Source organism: Colletotrichum destructivum, chromosome 8 (genome assembly GCF_034447905.1).
Source record: "Colletotrichum destructivum chromosome 8, complete sequence".
NCBI classification, from domain to species: Eukaryota; Fungi; Ascomycota; class Sordariomycetes; order Glomerellales; family Glomerellaceae; genus Colletotrichum; species Colletotrichum destructivum.
The window spans coordinates 1812659-1831543 of record NC_085903.1 but is presented as its reverse complement, the minus strand read 5'-3'; the positions used below and the strand labels follow the sequence as shown (position 1 = coordinate 1831543).

Below are 18885 nucleotides of genomic sequence, written 5' to 3'. Positions count from 1 at the left end.
GGGGAGAACGCTGTCATGCATCTGACTGGTTGATTTGACACTCCAAAAAGGTATTGCGAGAGCTCTACTTATATGAATCCCCAACCTTGCAAAAACAACAAAACTCTATGATGCCCATTATCCCCTATGTAATAAGATTGTTTAAATAATCTGATTAGTGAAAGAAAAGTGTCTCGAGACAGGGTTTTGCTCTGCCGAAACTCGGCTCCAAAGCAAAGTGGTGCTCTTTGGGGAGCCCCTTTAAGCCTTCTTCCTGCCCTTGGGCATGCGCAGCAACCAGTAAAGACCCAGAGCGGCAAAAATGTTAACGATAATGTACACCATGCCGATGCCGAAATCGCGCCACCTGTTGTCAAAGTTGGAGCTAATGGAGGTGAGGAAGGCGTTTGTATTTTCGATGGAGCAGAAGCTGCAGTCGGTCCGGGCGGTGGGGTCCTCGAGATAACCTCCCATGGCACCGATGTAGTTGCTCATGTAGTCTTCGCATGTCTCGTTGGCCGGCGGATTGAAGTGGATGTACTCGTTCGAGGAGCACGTCACCTGTGAATTGGCCAGACCTGTCGACAAGATTGCCGATACGAGGTACGTGAATGGCGACACCCTATACATGAAGATCCAGAAGCCTGGCATGGTCTCGGGGCTGGCCAAGACACCGCAGAACAGCAGACACATCATAAACAGGACGTTGGCCAGGTTGCCGCCCGCCTCGGCGGTGTCCGTAATGGCGATGCAGGCGTGGGCAAAAGTACACGTGAAGACAAGGAACTGCCAGAACAGAAGCCACATCAAGCCGGCGCGCTCGCTCTTCTGGCTGGGGTCGCCGTTCTCGTACAGACCGACGGGGTAGTAGACGCAGATGAACATGAACAACGACATGAGGGAGTTCCAAGGGATCTCGGTGACGATTTGCGACAGCATGAACACCTTCCAGCTGTACGTCTTGGAGGGACGTTCGCGAACTTCGTAGAGAGAGCGTTGAGTGACGAAGTGCGGCATCTGCTGCTGCACCAGTTGGCCGAAGATGGTCAGGATGTTGAAGATGGCAAACATCTGATTCTGCAAGCCCTGGATACTGAGGGGGGCGTTGAGGAAGACGAGACCGATGAATAGGGCGACGGAACAACAAAGGATGAACTTGGAGTAGAGGTACGAGGGCGTGCGCCAGTATTGCTGGAAGACACGGCGGGTAACGATGAGGAACTGATCCCAAAGAGGAGCGGCGAACTCGCGATGTGCCAGCTCCTTGTCCTCGGCCGAGATCTTCTCGTTGGCGGTGCCCTGGGACTTGAGCCGCTGGAGCTCGTCCTGGACGGCTTGGTACTCGGGGCTCGACTTCCACGCCTGGTGCCAGTCAACCTCGGTCGTCGAACCGGGCGCCGCACCAATCGCGCTGAGCATCCATTCGGCCGGGTTCTCACCAGGAGGACACTTGGGGGCACCGTTCCGTTCGAAATAGGAGGTGAGGGTGTGAGAGTTTTCGCCAATATCGCCAAAGTACACGGTTCTGCCACCCTTGGCCAGGAACAATAGGCGGTCGAAGCGTTGGAACAGCATGGCAGACGGTTGGTGGATGGTGCACAAGATCGACTGGCCTGCCTTTGAGAGCTTTTCAAGCAGGTCCAGGATGGCCCATGACGTTTGGGAATCCAAGCCGGAGGTAGGTTCGTCGACGAAGAGCAGCAGGGGCGGCTTCGCAGCCAGTTCGACACCAATCGTGAGACGCTTTCGCTGCTCAACGTTCAGGCCCTCACCAAGCACACCTACAACGGCGTCGGCGTATTCCTGCATGTCCAAAAGCTTGATGACTTCGTCCACATATGCGAGCTTTTCTGCCTTGGGCGTGGTGGCGGGTTGGCGCAGCAGTGCGCTAAACTCCAACGCCTCTCGAACAGTACTCGTCTCAAGGTGAAGATCCTGCTGCTGGACATAGCCGGTTTTGCGCTGGAAGGATTCGTCGCGTATCTTGCCGTCAACGAGCATTTCTCCGGTGATCACGCCCATGGAGACACGGTCTGCGAGGCAGTCGAGCAAAGTCGTCTTTCCGGCGCCAGAAACGCCCATCAGGGCTGTCAATGTGCCCGGCTTCACCCAACCATCCACCTCGTCCAGGATCCTTCTGGTCTCCGTCTTGATCTTGACCTCATAGCACACCTTGCCCCAGTGGAAAACGCTTGTGGAGCCTTGAATCGCACCCTCGTTGGCTGAAGCGCCCTGGCCGCCCTTTTCAACAATGGCGGCGGGCCCGGACACAGAAGCTTCAGGGTCGTCCTTGACTTTGGAAGGAGCGGAAACGCCTCTGCGGAAGACGAGGACCTCTCCCTTGGACTTCTTGGCCGAGATGTATTCTGTGGCCAAGAAGTAGACAGTGTGGAGGGCGATGGTGAAGGCGATGAGGATGCCGATGTTGCGCCACTTGTGAGAGTTGAAGTACTTGTACTGGGAGTTGATGTACGCGTCTCCGCTGACAGTAGACCTGCCGGGAACAGCGCCGACCGTGGAACAGGCTCTGTTGTCCAAGCTGATGTTCTCATAGCCGGCGAGTCCAGGGCTGGGAACGAAGGCGCCGCACTCGAATTCGCGGTTGTGGAACTCGTTCACCATGAGCTAAAGGTACAGCCAGGAATTAGTCTGTCGTTTCGAGATACGCCTTAGACGTGCCAACTCACCGCTTCGAAACCATAAGCAACGGGATCGAGATAGTTGATCCACCGGCACCAACCCAGCATGTAGTCAACGGGGATGACGAAACCAGTGAAGATAACCAGGGCGAGAATCAAAATGGAAGCGGGTACCATGGCCTGCGACAACGAGCGAGACAACGAGGCGCTACTTGGCGTTAGCAACCGTCAGTTCTGATAGAAGAGGCTCCGACTTACATTGATCTGAATACTCCTGACATGGCGAGAACCATTAGGAAGGTAGTTAGCAGGAAGAAGAAGAAGTTGCCAGGCTGTCTGTTCAGGTTGGTCATAAAGTAGAGGATCAAGTCGTAACAGATGGTGTTTGCGATCTTGTATGGCATGTCCACCAACACAGAGGAGAAAGCTTCGGCCGATGCGTGATAGAATGCATAGCGTCTCTGCTTCTCGACAATGGGTCTCTGGGAGTACTGGGTGAGAATCTCGAGGGCGCTGGAGAAAGCGTTGGCGAGGATGGCGACGAAGAGGACCGCAGACCGACTGTAGAAAGAAGAGGTGGTTTCCGGAAGATTGTAGAACAAAGACGACATGATCAGAGCCGTACACGAGTTGGCGATGAGCGAAAACAACGTCAGACTGGGATCGCCCTTGAGGAGCTTGAAGCCACGCCAAAGGCACAGCTTGACTTGCTGGCCGTAGGAGAGAATGAAGGGGGACTTGAGGCGTTGGTTCTTTGCCTGCACCGACTGCTTCTGGTTCCTAAAGACCTCGGCGTCCGGTCCATCGAGGGGGTGGGCGGCTTTGTATTGCTCAATTTGCTCCTTCAAGGCCTGGTTTTCCTGGCTGGCGTTCCAGCAAGCAGCAAAGTCGTCAGGGGTTCTGGGGACGCGGGACTCCCATCCAGGGCGAACGACACGTTCGGATGGTGCCGTCATCGAGGTGAGGAAGTCGGGTGTTGTCTGGCGGGGCGGGCATTCGAATCCGAGATTGATAAAGTACTGCCTCGCTTCCGTTGTGCGACCGAAGAAGATCTGTCGTCCCTCATACAGAACGAGTACCTTATCGAACAGATCATACGCGCTCTGGGGCGCCTGGTAAATCGAGACGGCACAGGTCTGGCCGAACAGTTCCGACTGCAAACGCAGAGTCTTGCAGAACTCGACGGCATTGGCCGAGTCAAGACCTCTGGTTGAGTTATCCCAGCACTGCAAAGGAGCGTTCGACAACGTTGCCTCGGCAATGGTCACGCGCTTGCGTTCTCCTCCGGACACACCGCGGATGTACTCGTTGCCCACACGTGTATTGACCGTATGGCTGATGCCGTACATGGCCATGACAACGTCGCGGAGGTGGTCACAGTACTGGCTAGAGGAGATGCCGGGAGGAAGGACTCGAGGACAACGAGCCCTGGAAGCAAACGTGAGGGTGTCTCCCACGGAAAGCTGAGGGTAGTGGACGTCCACTTCGGCGGTGTAAATGGCGTCTCCCGCGTGGTGCTTGTGTAGTTCCTTTGCAGAGAGGCCCTGGTAGTTAAAGTAGGCACGGTCATCGGTGTAGATACCGTTCATCTCGCCCGCAATCGTCTTGAGGAAGGTAGAGCAGCCAGATCCAGGAGGCCCAAGGACGACGAGCATCTCTCCTGCTTCGACCACACCGTTGAAGTCCCGGAGAATGTCGATGCGGCGCTGGCCTCCGGTTTTCGAGGTAAGTTTGCGGGCGAGACCAGGGATCTCAAGCCACACGTTCGCAATATCCTTCTGGTAGTCCGTCTCCTTGCCGTATCCGAAGACGTTCAGGTTCTGGTACGTGAAGCCGGCTGTTCTGTATCCAGATCCGTGCTCGTTCGTGATGTTGGCGAGGGTCTTGGCCCACTTCCGGGCGCTGAATTTCTTTCCGTTGGGGTTGAGGGGCGAGTCGGGGTCGTCGCTGCCGAACAAAGCCATGTTGTCCCCGTCGACATTGACGGCGGAGTGTCGGGTGTACTCTCGAGCTAGTTCCTGTACGATAGACTGGCGGCGCTCCAGCTCGGTGTCGTTTCCATCTTCATCGGACGTCGATGCGAAAGCATCGGCATCTTTGCCATACACAGAGTTACCGTCCATGGCCTTCGAAGTCGGTAGCGCTTCTTCGTTCTGGGTAAAAATGGCGTCGTGGTCCACAAAAGTCTTTTGGCTACCAGAAGGAGATCGACCAGGGCCGGTGCCGCGAGATGTCGCGTCTGCGTTGAACGGCACAGACATGTCGTCGGGCGATGAGAATGTGTGACGAGAATATCAGGGACGGCTGGCTGATGGAGCGGTTGCAAGTAAGTCTTGCTATCCTGTATTTGAAGACACAAGATCAGTTCTCGATCTATCCAACACTCCGTTGGAAGCAGCTTACCGATCAGCACCAACCAGTTCTTCGCTCAGTTTGTCGGAGCAACCGTGCCAACAAACTCGGTCAGAGGCAGGAGAGAAGAATAATAAGTAGAAGAACAATGATATCCCTGTCTCCAAGATCCGTGAATTAAACAAGAGACGGTTTTAAGAGACAATGGTTGAAGCTCTGAAACGTCCCATGTAAATAAGAGCTGATCTAGACTTATCAAGAGACGTACGGAGTGTGCTGCTCCCCGTATGTCCACGACCCATAATACGCAAGGGGTCCATCTCGAATCCGAACCCTCATATTCAACCCAGAGCCCCGGGTCATCCGTGCGCCAAATATGTCCAGCTTCGACAAGTTGACGTAGTGACACGAAGGCTGAACCTGGCCTGCCGTCGGGGAATCGAATTCTTGCATCTTGTCCTTTGCCTGCAGCCAGCGTGTAAGTGCCTCCGGTGGTATTGTGGGTCCATGGCGGCGACTACCTTGGCGACGATCATCACGTTAAGGCCCACAACGATGTCTAGGGGTCGGAAAGGTGTGTATGTGGGGGCAGTCCCAGTCTGCGGGCTCTCGGAAAGTTGATGTGCTCCGAGCGGACACCGTCGACCCCGTAACATTTCCTTGAAGTCCAGACTTCCCACCCTCTAAAGCCAGCCAATGTCCAGCAAAAAAAAGCTAGAAAAAAAAAAAAAGACCAGCAGTTCGTTTAGTCTTTATTTTCTGGACGTCTCGACTGCGTGCCGCACCTTATTTCCCCAGCTTTTTCATGAAAGCTAGGTTTATGGTAATATTCACCTAGTGAACCACTTACATGACTAAGTTTACCTTACATAACTACAACTACAGGTTAGAAGCAAAAGCCTTGACTTTGCACAGAAGCAACGACTATATCCGGTACGTCAGTACAGCTGAGGGCCCCCAAGAACCCTTTTAACCCTTCGTTTCTTTCGCCCTGTCCATGTATACATTCACTCGCTTATAGGGTCCTTGTCACAGGTTACTGAGATTGAGCATAAATGGCCTTTGTACCACGTGTACCTGCGCAGCATTGGCTGTAAGAAGAGACAGCCATTTGCCAAGTCGTATGTGTGTCATACCGCAGCGGCTGGGTCAGACTCAGGCTGGGTCATGTGCGACTCTCGGGGTCCGTTTTCAAGACCGCTGCCAGCGCCATGCTCCATTTGTAATCCGCAATGCCGCTACGGACGCTGCATATGTGGAGCCTCCGGTCGTTCTTGTTCGGGGACGGTCACGACAGTTGAATGTCCATTCCAGGGGTGGTCCCGTTTGATCGGATATGACGTTTGCGCCGCAGCCCCTTCGATTTGCTTGTCTGCATTTTTCACGCAACGAAGTGGATGCGCCAATACCACAAGCTAACGGATGTATCAGCTCCTAATTCCGAGGGAGGCAATGGCTTCATCTGCCGTGGCGGCAAATCAGAGAGCGTAGGAAAAGAGGTTCCTGCTGACGAAAAAGCCGAAGCGGCGCCTTCACTACTGGAACGAGCTTCGATTGGGCCTTCTGTCCCATCTAGTGCTTCTAGAATCTACTGTCTCCAGTTCACCCTGGACGCTGGCATCCGATGGTGTTATCAAGACTCAGGAGACAGCAGGGTCCCGCTGCTCATCATCCTTGGCCCTTTCGGGTACTTCCTAGCACCCGAAGGAGTAGCAAGTTCTGGACATGATACGCCACGGGGATTACGACGGCATTCCTGCCGCCGAAAAGAGAGCGCCATCGCTAATCTCTTCGACCGAGCGGCTTCCGGCGCGGCATGCAACGCTAGCTCGTGAAAAAGAGACCGAACTCCCAGGGCATCGGGACAAGTATACGACAGACCCGCTCATGAAGGCCCGTTCTGTCTGCAGATGAACCCCTCTCTGACAACAAGGGTTTATCTTTCGGATCTCATTTCGGTCGAAAAGAGAAGGAAAAGAAGAGAGGAGCTATCAGAGGGAAGTAGGGACATCAACCTCCATGCTCACTTTGCATGTCGAGCTGCTCGTTGACCAACTGCAAGACAGGAGAGAAGAAGAGACGTTGTAGAACCGTTTTCGGGGCCTTTTTGCATGGCGAAAGCAATTAGTTCAAACAAGGACGATCTAGCACGAATTCCTAACTTGAAACAGCTCAAGTTTTCATCCCTCGCCCTCTAGCTCAGGAGCTCATCGTCTTCAGTGGGAGTAGAAATGCTGCTTGTGATCACGTGGCGCTGCCATGCATCATAATGAGACAAGCCTTGCGTAGTAACCAGTTGTTGGATTATTCTTACATCTATACTACAGTTTTTGAAATTAACTGATAGTAGGCGAAGCCTGATTCGATAATAAGCATGTCTACTTCCCCTTAATTTCTTGACTCCAACATTCGCATACCTCAAATAAACCTTGGTCCCATTTACTACTAGTCTTTAGCAATATCCATTCAGTACTTAGCTTACGATTGATTTTCACCCTTAGAATAGTAATGCATGCAGAGATTAGGTTACATGTACAGTACACAAATCTTCCCCTTAAAAAACATAGGTTGCTTGTGTAAGTAAACCATTTACGGACCCTTGTTATCAAAGCTGTCTTGGAGCAGCGGATCGATAGCCAATACGTCCCCAAATGTGTTGAATTTTCTGACGAGACTTTGGTTGACTGTAAATGCCGTATTTTACGATGTCCCGACTGAGCAACATCCTTTATCTCTGTGTCTGCATTTAGTTCCCGCTCGCGTGCGGGAAATCAGTAGAGATCCATTGTTCAGCTCAGAAGCACACTTTACTCCGGAATATCTTCTAGCTTCAATTGTCTTTCAAACTACAAATGACTAGAAATTTGCTTGCAGCAAGAAAACAGCTTCAGCCCCGGTCGAGTTGTTCAGTACACATGTAAGAATTTGGAGGCAACCGTCAGTTCATCATCGTTTTTATGCTGAACCGAGTTCTAGGCCCTTCCAAAGATGGGTTTTTTAATTCTCATATCCATTACCACTATGTTGACTGCAGAGCATTCTCGAAATTTATTTCGAATGTCGTTCGGCGTACGTTTCTTCTGACTGATAAGACACAACCCTTGGGACCTGCAATCTCATCTGCCTCCCAACCCGTCACGCTCCCTAAACGTTGATCTCGATTGACCACTGAAATCGATCGATTCAGGTCTAGCACTGACTTCTGTCTTTATTTAACGTCTTTGCGATGCTCTGACGACTTTAGCTTGGCGTCATCAACTGTAAGACCATATGCCTTACACAACTCCCTCCAGCAATCGGGCTTTTGGGGAGAGTCAACCCGAACTGTCAGTCATTCGATTTCACCTTGTACTCCGAGGAGTTGTTTTTGCATTTTTGCCATAGGTTCTGTTCTACCACTCGTGCCATCACGGAATGCGTCTCTTGTTCGACTACCTCCGCTCCACTCTGTCAAATCCAAAGTTCTACATGGAAAACTGGTACGTCTCTTCTTCAGAAGTCATTAGCTAGTGGCTAATTTGTAAAACTAGTGACTTATGTCCAGCGATCTTGGCAGCATTGCTCGCCTTACAGGTCGTGCTTCTAACCCTACGTGTTCGATCTCGGCCGCTTCAGACTTCAGTATCAGTTGCGGCCAATATTTTGATACTCATAGCTCCTACTGTCGGTTCTGAGCCTCCTGGCCTATCTGATTCAGACGTAGACCAAGCTTAAGTCCAGCTTAGGGGCGGTCATAAGGGTCCGGCGCTCTGTGACGGAGACTGAGACTGAAGCGATTGCTAGCAAGATGCCGCTGCCCATGAGGTTGCCGCCAGACGGGGCATTGGCGTTTACCAACGCGGTAATGTCGTACAGATGAATCCGCCACTCTACCACCCCGTTCATTGGGGCTCTCGATCTGTAATATTCTGCTGACTGTTCGGAAATCCCGGGCTCGGATCCGGTGCTCAGAAGGATCTCCCTGACCGTCGGTACTGGCTAGCACGTTGCCATACGTGCTTGTTCGGGCAGTGGCAAGATCTCACTCATTCTCAATTTGCTGCAAATGATGGAAGAAAGAGAGGGAAAAATCGAGTTAGATGGCATAGACGTGTCAACACTGGTGCCAGCTGAGCTCCGTTCCCGTTTCAAGTTTGTATCTCAATACTTCTTTCTGATGCCCGGCAACGTTCATTTCGACATCGATTCTCTCGGCGCGTGCTTGGACGACGCAGATATATCTTGGGCTCTGGAAAAATTGGCTGTTGTAATATCGTCCGAAACCAAGGCGACTTGGATCAGGAGGTAGATGCAAACACCTGGTCGGCTGGTCAGAAGCAGCTTCTCTGCTTGTACCGGGCCATGGTATTGGACGATGCAATGAGTAGGTGAGTTTTAACCCATTCGTGTTTCCTCTGACGCCTTATAGCCTGGGTATCGATGCAGAATCGCTCACGCAGAGCATTGTCGACACGGAGTTCGGCGGCTGCACGGTGCTGGCTGTTATGCACCTACCAGCGCACGTAGCTCTTAACAACAGAGTTGCGTTGATTGGTGATGGGGAGCTTTTGGAATCTGGCGAGCCATATTTCTTGATTTTTGACGAGGGCAAGTTTTCCGAGCTACACAGGCTGAACAGAAACTTATCTGAGAATTCGCCTCTCCGTCTCGATTGAGTGAGTTGTGGCCATCACCAACGTCTGAAAGAATGGCACGAGAGAGAGAAACCTGTGGCTTTGAAGATTGGTGCATACCAGAATTAGCCTATTTTGATCCAGATGCATCGAGTTTTCTATATGAGTGTCGGCCATACGAGCCATCAACGTGCTTTGTCATTTGATAGCAATAGTGAAGGGAGCATTTCACCCCCCTCTCCCTCCCCCCCCCCTCTTCTCATTGCTAGAGACTTTTACGATGGATTGTTGAAGTGAAGTGCGACCTCTACGAGCAATCAGTTCAATGAGGGAAAAACAGAAGGTGCGTAAGTTTTGGTATTTCCTAACTACTGGAACCTTAACCAGGGGTGCCCGTATTTGGATATGCAGTTACCTAAGTGGGCAATAACTTGCTTGAAGTTCTTGCCTGTCTGTCTTGGACAAAGCTATTCAAAGTCAAGGTCATCCCGCGCAGCCCCCTTTCCCTTTGGGAAGGCTAGGAATAACCTCAACCTACTTACAGCACGCTTCGCTTTTTGTTTTCGCTGACAGCCTCTCCAACATTCAGCATAAGATTTGTTGCTCTAGACATTCTTCTTCGAGGCTATCTTGTAAGCTCCTAGTAGCAAAATGAGATTTTTTAGATTGCTAATCGCCGCGCAGAACCAACACCGCCCATGGAATCCGCCTCTATCAGAGACCAAAAGATGGTCTGGATCTTTTTTCTGGCGGCGCTTCTGCATCCCTTAACAATCCTCTCGATATATCTGGTGTCCTTCCGAAAACCACGCTCCGGACTACATAGATCACGAAATGTGAAAGCAATACCACTGTCGTCTGCATCACCAAAACTCCTTGAACTCCCAGCCGACCTACTTCACGTCATCATCGACCACCTCGACCTCGCGGCTGAGTTTCACCTCTCGCAGACCTGCCGGGCCCTACGACAGCTGACGCACAGAGACTGGAAGACCATCATCCCCTGTCTCCCGTACCGAGAGCAACTCCCTTTCTACATCGGCCTCGCCTACACCAGGCCGGACCACTGGGCCTGCGAGCGCTGCTGCCGGCTGCACCGAATTCCCAATATCTCTCTGGCGCCACGCTTTGGGCAGTCGCAGACCTGCGAGATACGAACTGACTGGACTTGGCCGGAGGGTGAGGAGTACCTGATCCAGCCGGGCCACGTCGAGCTCGCGCTGAAGCTGGCGCGGACGGGAGCGAATTAGGGGCACCTCAGCCGGCTCACAGCGCCGTACCATTACTCGTCCTCTCCAGATCCTACAGACTTGTGGCACGAGGCGTCGCCAAGGATAGTCGGTGACAGGTTCCTCCTCCGCAAGAAGACGTATGTCCCGATCTGGACCTCGGTCGCGGCAGTCAACGTCTGCCCGCACGCGATACTTGTTTCGGCCGGTGGCCACGGTATGATCCCGTTTCTTGCGGATCGGTTCTGCAACCCCGAGTACGTCAGAGACGAGTTCGAGCGGGCGCTCCGCAATCTCGGGCGGGAGGTCTCCGGACATTGCAACTACTGCCCCACGGACTACAGTGTCGTGGCCTCGGTCGACGAGTGTACCGTCACGGCTTGGTATGATTTCGGATCGTACGAGCTCGTGAGGTACTACATGTGGATGACGCACTGCGAGTCCCCCTCGCATTGGCTTCTCAACTTGGATAAGCTAGCAATACGCCACGTCCCTGGCAGTGTTCGGGAGCTGTATTTCAGGGACTTGAAGGAAGAGGAGTAAGAAACGCGCAGAGCGTTTTTAGAGCGATGCCAAAACAGTACAGCGGAGGTGGTTGATACCCACACTATCAAGAGAATAGGCACAGTAGTATTAGAAGGAACATATATTGCCATGACCTGCGCCTGGATGGAAGAGACCTTGTTGTCCGTTGGCAATAAGCGATTAGAGCATCACAATCGGCCGGTTCGTACCCTCTTTGGTGGTGACTTCTTCGAGACGATGCCCGTTCTTCTCTGTTGATTCGGCATTCTGGACCTTTGGCTATGATGCTTCCCTTGCCAAGCCTTGGTCACAATCACACCAGTCCACTCTGATATATCGTAAAAGTAAAGCAGTTGAATGTGAATATTATGTAGAGGACTGCTTTCGTCCCTCCGACTAGTAGTGGTAGTAGAGCAAGTGCAACTCAATCCAGCCGTGCCCGCATAACCCATGGATTGGCTTTGCTCGCCTGAAGCATAGACGGAGACATAAAAAAAGCGCCAGTTTCAAGTGCATGCCATGTTGAAAGTGGGATCAGCCTCCAGCAACGCCGATATCCATGCAAGAAAAATAAAAGCGCAACCAATTTCCTCTCCAAAGCCAAAGCGGTGCTTGCTATAGTTCATTCCACTTGAGAAATTCGTGCGACGATTCTTTGAAATGTTTATCCCGGCCCGATCCCAACACCCAGCCAGTCCTTTATAATGTTGTGTGCTGTGGTCCCCTCTGTCAGCCAAGAGTCCAGACGGAGAGACTTGGCTTCGACAGACTACGCGTCTAGTCCTTCTTCATTCCGTTCAGGAGGCCGTTGGTCAGAGGCGGTGCCTTGGCCGCAGCAAGTGCCTGCTTGTTTGCTAGCTGCTTCTCCTTAGGAATGGTGAGAGCGTTAATGCCAAGGAAGTTGCAGATGCTGGTAATGACCAAGTACGCCCAGCGGAAGTACACAACAGCGGAGAAGACGAGGTAGCCGTACAGGTAGTACAGCTCGTTCTGGGCGCTGACAACAGGGAAACCCAGGTGCGGGAGGTTGGCAAACACAGCACCGCCGACGAGGGGCACAAGCATGACGGTCCAGTAGGGGAAAGGCTGCTTCGTCAGATGGGCGAGGATCATCTTGGTGGTCAGGCGGCCAAAGACAAAGGCCATGATGAAACAGAAGAGGACGAGGTGGTTGTCGCTACGGATGGCCGAGTACGGCGAGTACACCCAGGCGCCGATAGCGAGGGTGTAGACCGTCATGGGCGTCCACTCGAGGAAGACGGGTGCAACGGGCTCGCCGCGGGCGCGACGGGCCTGGATGACGTGAAGGACGCAGAAGGGGATGTGAGTAGCGAAGAGCGAGAAGACAATCATGGCGATCCAGATGTCACGGATGGAGTAGTCGCCTAGCAGGTAGTGGAAGCCAAAGAGATGCTGCTCGGCCTTGTCGCCAAGGATGTTGATGATGGGCTCGGTCCAGATGCCGGGGCCGTAGATGCCCGAGACGACCATGAAGCTGCAGGCGATCAGGATGCCCTCGGTAGGACCGTTGATCCTGCCCAGGTACAGGGTGTGGGTGTGGTACGTCTCCCAGGTCGAAAAGAACATAGGCAGGCAGGGCACGAGGGCGGTGAAGACGCCAGACTTGGAGGTGCCGAGACCCATGGCGGCGGTCTCGAGAAGGCTGGCCAGTGTGCAGTTGAGCGAGTCGATGCCGTGGTCGAAGAGCTCGCCGAGGCCGCTCGAAGTGCCGGTGCGTCGCGCCTGCTTGCCGTCGAGGTTATCCATGGTCTGGTACATGAACAGGCCGAAGGCGAAGCTGAAGTATAGCCACGACGGGCCCTAAAACAGCATAAGCAAAACAGCCCTCGGAGAATGGTGGTCGCGCATCTCGCCCGAGAAGCAGCGTCTCCAACGTACCGGTCCGACCAAGTCAGGCATGAAGACGACTAGAAGGCCGATGTTTCCGAGGATGAAGAAGAAGCCTAACAGGGTGACCATATTCGGGGCCAGCCATAGCGGCAAGAGCTCAACAGCGGCATTCCACTGCGGAGAGGACGGTTAGTAGGGGTGTCGCAAATGAAAGCGCTGAACTGAGCTCGAGACCGCTCGGACGGGCGCGGGGCAGGTTGAGGAGTGGGAAGAGGAGAAGGAGGAGGATGAGGATCGTCGGAGGGGCTACGCACGTAGGGTCGGAGGATGTAGTTGGAGATGGGCGACTTGTCGACGGCCGAGTACTTGTAGGACTTGAGGTGGATGAGGGCATCGTCCGAGATGCATTCGGCAGATGCCGACTCTGATCAATGGGCCGTTAGCTGTCGTTCATCCATCGGCAAGGGTCCACCATAGCTCCGAGAGGACTGAAGCTCTCGATGCAGGTCCATTAGTCGCGGCGGGCGCGCGTTCGCGACGCCAACGCCAAGGCCATCCAGGTGTCTGGGCTTTTTTCTCTGGGACGAAGATACTGGAGGAGGAGGAGGGTTCAGTGCTCACTTTCTGACGTCGCGGCGCCCATGTTTTGAACTATTGCGTCAGAGAGACACAAAAGACACTTATGTCTGGATTGACGGCGATGGTGGGGGGGGAAGAGTTGAGGGTAGGGTTGGGAAAAGTGCCTGAAGCAACAAAGCGTTATTGTTGTTTTGGGTCAACGGCGGTGGGGGTTTGGAGTGGGAGTAGGCAGAAGGGGGGTTGATGGGAGGGGAGGGGAGGGGATCAATGGCCCTATTAAAGAGACGGAAGGTTGCAAGAGGAGCCGTAAGTGTGCAATACTAGAGTGGGAGTGGGAGAGCGTGGGAAAGGGAAAAGAAAGCCGGCCTTGGGGATCGAAGCTGCAACTTATTGAGTTCGCATCATAATCGGCCGCGTGCGCCGTCCGTCGGGTTTCCTTATTTTTTTTAAATTCTTTTTTCATTCTCTTCTTTTTTAGGGGTGAGAAATGGCCGGGGTCAGGCATATAAAGTGGGGCTCTACAAGCTATCCGGCTTCTGTCTCGCGGTGGTTTTGCGAACAGCCAGCAAATAACAGGCGACGCAGGCACAAGCTTCCTGTTTCGGGAGCAAATCAAGGCAGATGCTGGGGGGTCCAGGAGCCTGGGGCAGCGCCGCGGCGGCCGGGGCGGAGGGGCAGGACGCAGGAGGGGAGGCTCTCGGTGCCGTAGGTACGCGGCCGTCGACGTGCGTCAGCCCACCTTCACCGCGGCCGATGGGGAGTACGTACCCAACGACGCAGGTAGGTACCTACCTCGTGATGCTTCAGTTGTGACACGACCTGCGAATACTACCCAGGTAGGTATGACCTACTCACCTACTCGTCTGCTCCTGAAAATGTACACAAGAGCATCACATCAGCTACATGTGTCTGCCAGATCGTCATCCATCATTCCCCCGGTTTCCATCCCTTCACTACCAGGCTACCCTGCCGCAAAAATCACATGGATGGTCAAAGGGCAACCGTCCCATGTGGGATGTTGCTCTCGGCGTTCAACAAAATGAACAAAAACCAAACTCTCGAACTCTCGAACCTACTATTGACCCATCAAACCTGTTAGAACAAGCGCCGGCTCTCCCAAACGTCCCAAGCTCCTCATCCATTTTCCCATCCGCTGCGCTGGCTCTTCTGAGGAAGCCTGAGACAGACAAAGGTTAGTCAAGGAACCCCCCTCCTCCATCGCTTTTACCGCCTTTTCGACGCGCTTCCCGTCCAACATCATTGGACTGGGTCGGGGACGCTGGGCCGCCCTAACGCCGCCTCCAACTGCAACGTGCTCAAGCCTGCATCTTCGTCTAAGGTAGTGGAAGTACTGATCACTCGTCTCGACGGCTGCGCATTGACGATGAGTGATTGACATGTGAGAGGAAAAGGGACAGAAGGAAGGAAAGGGAAGAGAAACAGAGACCCTAAAATCCAGCCTCCGGTGCTGTCTGTAAGACTAGATACACCTCGAAGCCGAATGCTGCAGTAGGAGGGGCTGCGTTGACAGGTCGGTCAAGATAGCAGCGGGACGCCTGGCCAAATACACCGAGCTCACCTCCCTCATCGTCCCCACACGAACAACATCGCATACCGGCCGATCTCGAGCGAGATCCAGATCCTGATCGTCTAATGGTCGATACTTCCTACCCCCATAGGAGCTCGCAGGGCATCACATAAGCACATCGAGGGGTAAACCAAAGATCTGGTTGATGCGTCCCGAACAGTGGGTTGACTGGCATGTGAGCCGTCGAGATCGGGACCCGGGCCTGGGGCCTGGCCTGCCGCTCACCCCGCCCACCTCCCCGTGACCCCACCCCGGCACGCCAGGTACCTATGGCAGCATCTCATCTAGCGTGTGTGCCACCATCGCTCCGAGCGTCCGAACGGCGCCTATCCGAACATGGCCACCTATCCAGCTCCGTGTCTTGCGTCTCCCCCAGTCGTACACGTCGATGGCACTGCATACTATGTATGCATAGTCGGTACCAGCATACGAGGCCTCACTCACAGTTTACACTAAGACTCTTATTGGTGCCCGCGATGTATCGACACTTTCCTGTCCTTACTCCAGTCCCCTCCCAGCCTCGCCGTCTGCCGGACGCCGCGCTGTCGGGGTACTACGCCGGCCTAGTACAAGAACGTCCCCAACGTCACGGGACCGTTCCTCGGCAGGATCGAACAGAGCAGATGGTCTCGTGGCTCGTGACTCGCTTGCCCGCCAGATGACGCCCTCCCTCTCCCTCCCGAGCCTTTCCAACACCGGAAGACGTGAGGGGTCCTGAACGCTAAGTAGTAGGGGCGTTGGCACGAGACACTGATTCCTTTTTCTTCATTTTCATCTACCGTGGAACCTCCATTTTGCTTCTGATTTCATTCTTCTAGTCCGACTCTTCGTCGACATTATTCCTGCAGACGACTCGCCAAAAACGCTATAAAACCTAATAACATTTCACCCATTACCCTCATCCTCGGCCCGTCTTTTCCTGTTGATGCCGTGTTCTGCCTGGAAAAGAAGTAGGAGTATTAAAAGACATTAATTTGTTTTGCGTCATGCCGAACGGACCCCCCCTGCCGCCCGTCATTTCGATCCCGCGCCCGTGTAACGCCGAGCATGTGGTAAATAGAAAAAAGCTTTGTGCAAGAGGGTATAAAAGAGTGGACGAGGCGGGAGACACACGACAAAAACCCCCACACCTCTCCCATGAGCCTCCCTCCTCTCCTTCTCTTTCTTTCTCTTGTTTCTCTTCTGCCTCCCGCCGACTCCTTCCGTCAAGCCGGCCGGTTGTTGACCGTTTACCTAAAGCAGAAACGCGACGGCACCGAGCACGCTACCAACAATGACGGCCAATCCGGCGCTGCGACCCATTTCCAGGGTCGCGGCGGCGCTGGAGCCAGAGCCCGAGCTGCCGTTCTCGCCAGCGATACCGGTGAAGACGGCGTTGGCGGACTCGGTGGCCGTAGCAGAGGCCGTCGCGTCAGCGCCGGCGCTCGACGTCGTGTTAACGCGCGTAGGGTTCTGGGCGCCGCACGGGTTGTTGACGCGGCAGTCGTTGGAGCACGTGTTGGAGCCGAGGCCGCAGTTGGCAACGCACTGATTGCCGTACTCTTGGCAGACGTGGTACGGCAGTGTCACAGAGTACTCGGACATGTTGGGCTGCTGGCCGTTGCCGCATATGCAGCCGTAGGTAAGGGCTTGCTGGTGGGGGATAAGAGTCGAGTCAGTTTAACATTCCCTCGTCGCGTTCTCCTGTTCTCATTTTTCTCCTTCATGGCAAGATGTGAGGGGAGAAAGGCTACTCACGGGATCGCATTCATTGACCTGGACGGGCTTGTTCGAGATCTCTCGGCAGATGACGGGGCACGAGGCCTTCTGGTCTTGACACCAGCCCTCTGCAGCGCCGAGTTAGCAAACGCCTCCACGAGATTGGGTTCTCAGAACTTACGCCTTACGGACAGACGGACACTAGAAGGGTCGATAACGTAGTCGGTCTGGGCGGTAGCGACGAAGGCCGCAACCACAGCGAAGAGGGTACTCTTGAACGAAGGCATTTCGACGTTTGTTTATGTATACGGGCTGGGATCGAAGCCTTTTCCAGAAGATGTTGATGGTTCGAGGTGTGTCCGGGTGACAGTTTTTTTGTTTTGTTTTGGACGGCCAGGCTCTTAGAAGGAGAAGTTTAGAAAAAAAAAACCCTTCCGAAGATTTACTGCTACCGACCGGTCTGGCTTGCGTTTCCTGGTCAGCGAACCCGTTTGTGTGTATTTACCAGCCGTTTCTGGCTGCATTCCTAAACTCTCATTCTCCCAAGCCATTGCACAAGCTCGAGCCAAAGAAGGGTGGGGGATCCACTGGGGCTTCAACAGCTATTTGAGCGGACACACACGGCTCGTACGGAGGAAGCGGGTGGCCAGGACAACGAGCAAGGCTCTTGAGGAATGAAAGTAAGGCGGGGGATGGGGCAGCTCGACTCACGTGCTAAAAAGTGGTCGACGATTCGGTGAGGAGGCCTGATGTTGACGAAACGGACTGGCGGCTCTTCCTCCGAGGATGTACGGTCAGTGATTGCGGGCGTGGGAACACTATTGTGATGTTCTTGTCGTGATGATGCTTCAACGAAGGAGAGCAGCAGCAGCAAAAGGGGGAGAGGACGCTAAACGGCGGATATATGTGCAGAGAGATACGAGATGGGTCGACAAGAGCTAAGCTGTGTAACGACAGACGGGACAAGCCAGGGGTTTTGGTGGGGAGATGGTGAAGGGAGGAGGAGAAGAAGAAGAAGAAGGGAAGAAAAGGAACTGAATGGAATAGTCAGAGAAGCCGACGGGGTTCATTTCATATGTATCAGGAACTCGGTCCGTCGCGGTAACAGCGTGGTGGTGTGCCTCCGTGTGAGAGCGAAGGCCCGTGGAGAGGAGCCGGAACACCTATGCCAAGCGGATCTAGTAGCAAAAAGGTCCTATCCTCTCTCTTTCTCTCTCTGTTTCTCCTCTCCTCTCGAGGTCCAAAATAAAGGAGGCCCGGGGTCCCTGGACCACAAGCGCCACCGGCTCACGGTATTTTCATGGGTGGAAGCGACATGGGGTGTTTTGTTATCAACACTCGACTCCTCGCGCAAAAATGGGAGAGCCAGAGAGGAAACGGGCAGAATTGGGTTTAGCACGTCCCCACGCCAGCCACCCGGCGTATTTTCTGCTGGTGTGGTTCAGGGCCGGGGGCGTGTTCGCCGGGGGGTCTGTTCACCCACCCTGCCAATCACAGGATGAACCCCTCCAGGCTGGATGGATCGCAGAGAGGAGATGCACCTCGTACCAAGCCATTCCATGCAGTCCGGGGACTGAGAAGACTCGGGGGCCAAATGTGAAGACCTCAAGAATCTAGAAAGTCGTAACTTTGTTGTCGGTGACCGCTCTGATCGGCAGCCACGAAGATGTGCAGATAACGTGAGGGGGATGTCTGAGGCACGTCTGCCTGTGTCTTGTCGCCCTCACCTTGCTATTGACCTGCTGAATAGTCGGAAACCGTGTTACCTCCAGTACCCTACCCAGCCAGACTTTAGAGTCCTGTATCACTCAATATCAGGCAAGCCAGGAGTC

General features: G+C 53.9%; 6 protein-coding genes across 6 annotated transcripts; 3 read left to right on the top strand and 3 right to left on the bottom strand.

Annotated features, from left to right (window-relative positions):
• Positions 1-15: 15 nt before the first annotated feature.
• Positions 16-5202, bottom strand: CDEST_12408 (Putative AAA+ ATPase domain, CDR ABC transporter, ABC-2 type transporter, transmembrane). Its single transcript, XM_062928564.1, has 4 exons — positions 5022-5202; positions 2877-4959; positions 2667-2826; positions 16-2604 (listed from the first exon to the last, which is right to left on the bottom strand). Exons 2-4 carry the CDS (start codon positions 4877-4879, stop codon positions 241-243), a joined length of 4527 nt encoding a protein of 1508 aa, XP_062784615.1. The 5' UTR covers positions 4880-4959; positions 5022-5202; the 3' UTR covers positions 16-240.
• A 2825-nt stretch (positions 5203-8027) lies between these two features.
• On the top strand, positions 8028-9625 carry CDEST_12407 (Putative P-loop containing nucleoside triphosphate hydrolase; the record flags this gene model as incomplete). Its single annotated transcript, XM_062928563.1, has 6 exons — positions 8028-8039; positions 8215-8296; positions 8355-8449; positions 8674-8811; positions 8953-9254; positions 9379-9625. 6 exons carry the CDS (start codon positions 8028-8030, stop codon positions 9623-9625), a joined length of 876 nt encoding a protein of 291 aa, XP_062784614.1.
• Positions 9626-10281: 656 nt separating this feature from the next.
• CDEST_12406 (Putative F-box domain-containing protein) lies at positions 10282-11355 on the top strand (the record flags this gene model as incomplete). Its single annotated transcript, XM_062928562.1, has 2 exons — positions 10282-10762; positions 10883-11355. The coding sequence occupies 2 exons, from the start codon at positions 10282-10284 to the stop codon at positions 11353-11355; spliced, it is 954 nt and encodes a 317-aa protein (XP_062784613.1).
• Positions 11356-11676: 321 nt separating this feature from the next.
• Positions 11677-14199, bottom strand: CDEST_12405 (Putative CDP-alcohol phosphatidyltransferase). Its single transcript, XM_062928561.1, has 4 exons — positions 13810-14199; positions 13503-13612; positions 13237-13362; positions 11677-13158 (listed from the first exon to the last, which is right to left on the bottom strand). Exons 1-4 carry the CDS (start codon positions 13829-13831, stop codon positions 12115-12117), a joined length of 1302 nt encoding a protein of 433 aa, XP_062784612.1. The 5' UTR covers positions 13832-14199; the 3' UTR covers positions 11677-12114.
• Positions 14200-14666: 467 nt separating this feature from the next.
• CDEST_12404 (uncharacterized protein) lies at positions 14667-15347 on the top strand. The gene has a single exon (XM_062928560.1). It carries the CDS (start codon positions 14671-14673, stop codon positions 14962-14964), a length of 294 nt encoding a protein of 97 aa, XP_062784611.1. The 5' UTR covers positions 14667-14670; the 3' UTR covers positions 14965-15347.
• Positions 15348-16052: 705 nt separating this feature from the next.
• On the bottom strand, positions 16053-18145 carry CDEST_12403 (uncharacterized protein). Its single transcript, XM_062928559.1, has 4 exons — positions 17765-18145; positions 17235-17451; positions 17093-17181; positions 16053-16987 (listed from the first exon to the last, which is right to left on the bottom strand). Exons 2-4 carry the CDS (start codon positions 17338-17340, stop codon positions 16589-16591), a joined length of 594 nt encoding a protein of 197 aa, XP_062784610.1. The 5' UTR covers positions 17341-17451; positions 17765-18145; the 3' UTR covers positions 16053-16588.
• Between the last annotated feature and the right edge of the window lie 740 nt (positions 18146-18885).